Below are 7,116 nucleotides of genomic sequence, written 5' to 3'. Positions count from 1 at the left end.
CTTCCTCCCCACCAAACCAGGATGCTGGATGCTACTACTGTATTCCCAGGGCCTAGGTACGTCCTATAACTCCTCTCAAAATGTATCTTATGCTGCAGGTGGCATAGTGCGCCGTCCCCGCCGCTCCCCGCCTGTCTGTTGAGGTCCCTTTGTCCGGTGAGTTCCTCTTAAGCCCACAAATCCCCCCTTAGCCCCCACCCTCCTATAGTCCTATTCCTCGTCAAAATATGGATATAAAACTGATATTCAAGCTTTATTGTCCCTCAGGAGCACCACTAAATCGGAAATTTCATTTTGTTCAGCATGTATGCCCCAGACATACATAGATATCAAGGGAATGGACCATATTGGTCCCTTATATGTATTACAACTATACATCATCGGCGACGTAGAATATAATGACAATTTACTGAATTTTATACGATTTTATTCGAGGTGCTACACACTACCTATTGCCGACGTCGTCGGGAACAGCGACAACCAGCGTCGGGCACGGCGGCACTGTGATGTCATCGGGCGCCATCAGTCCCCTTTTGGCAGCTGTCTATTTTGGTACGTCGGTCCACGCGACGCTACGGCTGGGGCCAGTGCTACCGCCGGAGTCTTCTGGAGGCTCCGTACTCTACTACCCTACAAGGCTGGCGGTGTTCCCGGTGCTTCCGCCGGAGTTAGGAGAAACGTCTTTTGAGTCTTATAAGCGTGGACGCGCTGCTCGATCGTCCACTCTTATAAGCCTTGTTCTTTGGGAAGGTCAGGTGGCTCAAAACCAGAAGTGCTGCTCGTTCGATTGAGCGCGTCCAAAAGAGTGAGGAAGCAATGATGGCCGGCGATCCGGGACCACGGTCATGTGATGTGCTCACCGGTCGCGGCAAGGCATCGAGAATTTCCGTGGCTAGTTATGTGGACGAAATCCGTCGACGTAGATTACATGCCACATTATTCTCCTCATAGCAATTCTGAGATGTACGGACCGGGTGCCCAGGCTGAGTATTGACCCAATTGGGGCTCTTATCATGCTTGTGCATATATCTCGAAAAAGCCTCAGGAAATAAATGTGCCGGCCACCAACGGAGAACACATCACATGACCCTGGTCCCGGATCGCCGGCCATCATTGCTTCCTCACTCTTTTGGACGCGCTCAATCGAACGAACAGACGAACGGACGAACGAAATAAGAATTGAGCAGCACTAGAGGCTTCATCCTGCTCCTGCATACATACAACGCAAACGGCCCATACGGGCCGGCTTCAAGACGAAGGCTGTCCCCAACAGCAGGGGGAGATCATGCTTGAGCGAGAGCTTGCAAAATACAAGTTTAGACGAACCTGTGCTCTGCTGGCTCTCGTCAAAACAGACATAAACATACCCGCCCCAAGCTCGCACGGATTCGGGACTTGGAAGACCATACGGCGCGTTGTGCTTCTGATGACCTCTTTCCATGGCGAGTCCTGGTTCCTCCTTGTTGCTTGCTGGTCGATTCCCAGCGCCGAGAACTCGCCGCGACGAGTGTCGAGGCAGGCCGTCTTACAGTATAGCGCGTCCTACAGCTTATCTCGAGGTGTCCCGAGCTGGGCAAACAGTCCCAGCTCAGGTTATGCCTGATACCAGTCCGTCCGTTGGTTGCAATGCTTGCCGAGGGCCCTCCCAACTAAGCCGCCGGCTACGGCTACGAGGTAATGGCTGTGGTGCATGTATATGTACGTGGAGACCCGGAATATGTGTATGTGAACCTTCCCCCAATTTTTTGTGGTACCGAGGCCGCTGACGATGATGGTCTGTAGACGGATGCGCCGGGTAAGTTTGTTTCTTGGTTCTGGGTGGACTATCCCTGTCTATGCGCGTCTCTTGTAGTTGCTCAGGTTGAAAGCTGTGCTTGTGCGGCGGATGGCTGGTATGTTCATATCCTTCCTCGTTCCTTTATCTGATAAAGCTGCACCCAGAATCTCCTGAGGCGCACATTTTATTCGTGACAAACATGCAGTACTAGTACAGCACAAGGATGAACTGGCGAGGGACTGTTGAGGTCCTTCGATCAAGGCCCGTACGTGTTCTCCACGCATCTACACACGCAGCACGTACGTGAACCCATCCCACGCCTTCTCGCCCACAGTTTGGAGGGTCGTTGCCTCGAACTCAGTGCTGTTCTTCAAGTCCTCCAGCATCTTCCGGACACCCTTCGAGTTCTCGTCCTGGAACGACATATCACTGACGCGTCCCTGCCGAACGGTATTATCCACAATCTGTCTTCCGTCAGCCACCGCCCTGACACCACGAAGTACCCAACCAGCACTACTTACAATCACACCACCCTTCCGCACGAGCTTCTTGCAATACTCGAGGTACACCGGGTTCCCCGCCTTGTCCGCGTCGATGAACGCAAAGTCGAACTTGTTTGCGGGGTCCATCTTCGCGAGCGAGTCCGCCGCGGGGCCGACGAGGATCTTGACTTTTGAGGCAAGGCCGGCGTGCGCGATGTTCTCCCCCGCGACCCGCGCGTGCTTGGGCTCGTACTCGCAGGTGATCAGCTCTCCGTCGTCTGGCAGCGCGCGCGCGAGCCAGATGGCCGAGTATCTATCTCAATCAACGCAGCCCGTCAGCACCGCACCGCACCAAAGTCACGACCAGCGCCCACCCTCCGAGTGTCCCGAGCTCGAGGATCCGCTTCGCGCCGATGGTGCGTGCCTGCAGGTTGAGGTATTTTCCTTGCAAGGCGGTTACGGCGATGGGGTCGAGCTCGTTCGCGTCGCTGTTCCTGACGGCGAAGTCGAGCGCCTCGTCGGGCTGGGTGAGGAAGGACGCATGGTACTTGTCCTCGCGCTCCCAGGCGGGCTCGACGGTCTGCGACATAGCGGTTTGTTTATGTGTGTGTGTGTGCAGGGTTTATCTGATAAGATGGGATGGTGAGGACCGCTGTCGTTTGCCCCAGCATTTATATTGCAGCGTCTTGCTTCCTGGTTTGTTTGGACATCGGAGTCAGTCAGTTGCCCCTCCCCCCTCCTCTGTGAACGCGGTGGTTGGACCACCGATGTGCTGGCAAAGTCACTGAATCGTCATTGACTATCGAGAGCCTCGGGTTGGTCATTCAAGTCGCATGTTGCATGCCCGAATGCTAGTGGTAGTCCCCTGATGCCATATCCGCAGTCGTTCCAGCCTCACTGCAGGCGATGTTACGTGCTTGACTGCGCATCGAGCGGTGACTCGGAACGTGTGAGATTAGAGAACGAGAGAAAGTGCGCCGAGGTCGTCGTCCGCAGCAGCTGTGGATGTGGGGTGGCGGAGGACGAATAGTAGTTCTGATCAGGTTATCTGATAAGATGACTCAACAGCAAGATAGACGCTGGCACTTGCATCTCGACGCTGAGCCCGGGTAACAGGGAAGCTAGTGTACTGCGTATAGCACAGTCGCCGCAGTCGATGTCGATGAAGCTTGGACATAAGGGGATCGGGACATGGGAAGGAGGAAATGAGGATGAAGGGGCCATCGTGATATACCGCACCACCCAGCCTGATCGTCTGCTGCCTTGCAGGCGGAAGAATCTATGCGCATGTACTCCTGGCCTTCCGACCCAACAATATGTCTTGCTGATGCTGAAGGAGAACGTCGCTGTAGGGCTACTGTGTTTGTTCACTGGCGGTGTAAGGTATCACGGCCCTTTCGGATTGGCGGGATGTTGGGTGTCGGTGGTGATGCGAACTGGTGGAGGATACCAAGCCCGATGTCAATTCCTATTGGTTGCGAGCGAGCACGGCGGTTTGGCGGATACGGCGATTGGCCTGCCAGATATGGATGGCCAGTCAGGCGTCCGAGCGCTGGTGCTCTGCACGGCAACCTTCCCAGTTTGTGCTTCAGTGTTTTCATGCCAAACAGATGTTGGAGCGACTGTGGGAATCAGAGAGGTGACACCGCTCTGTTTCTCAGGCTGTGGCAAACTGCACGGATTCCAAATTTAGCAACATTCTTTCCTTTTTGAGTTATGTTTATCTTTCGTTCTCTTATCGTAACTCTTTATCACTCTGACAGCTCATATAGCGTTGTGATAGCCTTTTGACGTATCTAGATTGTTGTACTGTACCTTGCGAGCTCGAGGACCTTATGTACAACGCCCCCGTAGATACACCCCCATCTTTGCACTTGTTCGTTAGACGTGCTAAGTGGGGTGAGTTTGTATTCACGAACCCGTTCGTTCATGGACTTACCATTACCTGTAGTTTACTTGTCTGTTCGTTCACAGGTAATGCAATATCTTTGCACTTGTTCGTTAGACGTGCTAAGTGGGTTTACTTGTCTGTTTGTTCACAGACGTGCACGTCTACGCAAAGGTCGAATATATTATATTTTTTTAACAACAGAGTGTCGAAAGGTACAACTCGAGTACTGTATCACCGTCCCGTACCTGACCCCATTGGGGTTCAGTATACACGCAATACCCAAGCTCCTGGCATCCGAACACGGATACCATTCAGACCCAGCTAAGATCAGGCATTGATATGCGAGCGGACCATCCCATCGCTCGCTTCCACCGTGCCAGTACGTGTCCTCGGTGTCAGCCAGCTGATCCTCCCATCTCGATGTCGACGTATGAAGGCTTGCTTGATTGCTGGAGCGGTCTGGATGGCTATATGCTGGTCAGGCAGGCGTTGATAAGCCTCAGGATCATCTGACCCCCGAAAACGCGGACTCCGCACATCATACAAGCCCCCCCGGAGCTTATTCGACACAGCGCTCTCACGCCTCTAGGCTTCTATGGGCTCTAAAAGACTTTTTTTTCTATTTAGCTCCGGACTTCCTAACATCCTCGAGGCGTACACGGACCCATTCTGTGATTTATCTCCGCGCACCGAAGCTCCAGAGTGACTTAACCAACGCGACTTCTAGCTGAATTAGCTCCGGGACCCGCGGACACTTCTATCGAGGGGCGTCGTCCTCATGCCCACCCTCCAGCACTCACTCCCCCTCGCTTCCATCAAGATACCGAAGGTGCGGACGCATACGAGTCACCATGAGGCCAGCATCAGTCAGCAAGCAGCCAGAGGTAATTAGCACGTGACCGGTGCGTCACACGGAGTGATGGGACCGCTTGGATCAGGTGGCAGAGCATCAAGGCGACCTCTAGGGGTTGGGACGAGCAAGTAGGAGTGCAAGGGAGTCGTGTGGTGCATGGTATAGCGGCGGCAAGTGCTGAGCAATCCTGTGGGTAGCGGCGGTTATTTGTTATTTATCTCTGGATGGTCGCAAAGCCATTCCTGTAGTATAAATTGTACAAAGTAGCATACAGAAAAACAAGTTTCGACTTCACCATCTCAGAGAATTAGTGTTATGATCTCAGCAACCCGAGAAGTTCGAAAGCGTCGAACTTAGCGAATTATAACCGATCCTAGCTTTGCCAATAGGCCTGACTCGTCGAGTGAATTATCTCCGCCATCGATTCAATTAGCTCCGGTGAGGCTCACATAGCGAAACAAAATTAAGCAACTCTTTCTAGCGTCTTCTACTCCCATGAGCCCGAACCTACACTCGGTTCCGTGGTTTGCGACTTTGCTTGCGCCGTTTCGGAGATAAATACTCCGGAGCATCCATTAGTGTTTGTTTCAGGCATCAAGGTTTTGTTTTATTTTTCTAGGTCTTCCTACGGACTACCCTACGGTGTCTTACTCCTCCTTTCCCCCTCGAACTATTAAAAATACCCCTCAGTTGTCTCGGACCGCCTTCACCCATATCACGGGGTTTAGGTTTATTTACTTTGGTCCTTGGTGATTGTTGTGTGTCAGTGCATATCAGCGTGCAATCATGAAACCTTGATGACACGGCGCGAGTCTCCCGCATGATGGCCGCTTCTCCCTGGTTCGCGTTCTGAGTCTGATGACCGAGGACAGGCCAAGACACGTGCTAGAGAGCTCGCGATGCCTTCCGCTAGTCTACACTTGAGATGGACATAGACTTCAAGTTACAATACGACGCCCGGGCTTGGATCACTTAACCTTATCTACTCCAGGACGACCTTCTCCCAGTGCGAGGGACACGGGCAAAATCGAACAGTTTAGATACTTGGAAGCCTAAGGGAGCACAGAACCGGGCTGCTGGTGAGACATTGCGTCCTGCCGCCTTGGAACCAAAAGGGGGAGGTGCCTTACGGCTTGCCTAGAACCTGTGGCTCTTCAGGAAACAGAATGTGGACTTGCATCCCTTCGGCCGCATTGGTATTTATGCAATCTCCCATGCCACTGGGGCGTAATATGGACATGCTGAAGGCAACTGGACGCTCATTGGTACGTTTGCCGTAAACCCTTTCCTGGTTCATCAGCCGACGGGGAGAACACTGGCCACCTTAGCTGTGTCGTGGCACGCCGACCCGGTGATAGGCACTAACACATGACAACACCAAAGACCAAAAAGAAATAAAACCTAAAACACCCAGCGGTATGGGTGTAGGCGGTCTAAGGCCATTGAAGGGTAATATTTAAGTTCGAAGGGAGGGGGAGAAGTTAGACGCCGTAGGGTAGCCCGTAGGAAAACCTAAAACAAACAAAATCTTGAGGCCTGAAACAAACAGTATAGCGATTCTCCAGAGTATTTATCTCCGAAGTTCGCCAGTAGCCCGGGTGGGGAGTTCCACTGAACCCGAACAATAGTCTCGTGCCTACAGACGCTTGGTGAATTTTATACTTTAAATCCGGAGCTTACTTGGATCGATATGCGATGGCGGAGTTATCTAGTTTCGACGAGTCAGGCCTATTGGCAAAGCTAGGATTGATTGTAGACGCTAAGTCCGACGCGAAGGGACTCCGAGGGTCGCTGAGACGATAATTCTGGTACGCTGAGAGGGTGAAGTACAAAACTTGGATTTTCCACTACGCTCCATACATTTTTATGCTATTGGAATGGTTTTGCGTCCGCCCGGAGTTAAATAACAAATATGCTCCGCATCCCACACAATTACTCAGCCTTTGCCCACCGCTATACCATGTCCCATACGATCCTGCCGTGTTTCCACGTGCTCGTCCTAGGTCCTATAGGTAGCCTCGACGCGTCAATGCTCGCTTGAAGTGCCTCATCACGCGGTACTGCAGGCTGATCACGTGCGGATTAGCTCCGGCCGCTTGCTGACTGATACGTT

At 52.7% G+C, this 7,116-nt stretch overlaps 1 protein-coding gene across 1 annotated transcript; it reads right to left on the bottom strand.

The window, feature by feature from the left end:
• Nucleotides 1–2,061: 2,061 nt before the first annotated feature.
• GLOTRDRAFT_91453 (S-adenosyl-L-methionine-dependent methyltransferase) lies at nucleotides 2,062–2,848 on the bottom strand (the record flags this gene model as incomplete). Its single annotated transcript, XM_007865011.1, has 2 exons — nucleotides 2,062–2,572; nucleotides 2,634–2,848. 2 exons carry the CDS (start codon nucleotides 2,846–2,848, stop codon nucleotides 2,062–2,064), a joined length of 726 nt encoding a protein of 241 aa, XP_007863202.1.
• Between the last annotated feature and the right edge of the window lie 4,268 nt (nucleotides 2,849–7,116).

Source organism: Gloeophyllum trabeum, assembly GCF_000344685.1.
Source record: "Gloeophyllum trabeum ATCC 11539 unplaced genomic scaffold GLOTRscaffold_00003, whole genome shotgun sequence".
Lineage (NCBI taxonomy): Eukaryota > Fungi > Basidiomycota > Agaricomycetes > Gloeophyllales > Gloeophyllaceae > Gloeophyllum > Gloeophyllum trabeum.
The sequence above is the reverse complement of the archived record's forward strand: the minus strand, read 5'-3'. Positions and strand labels throughout refer to the sequence as shown.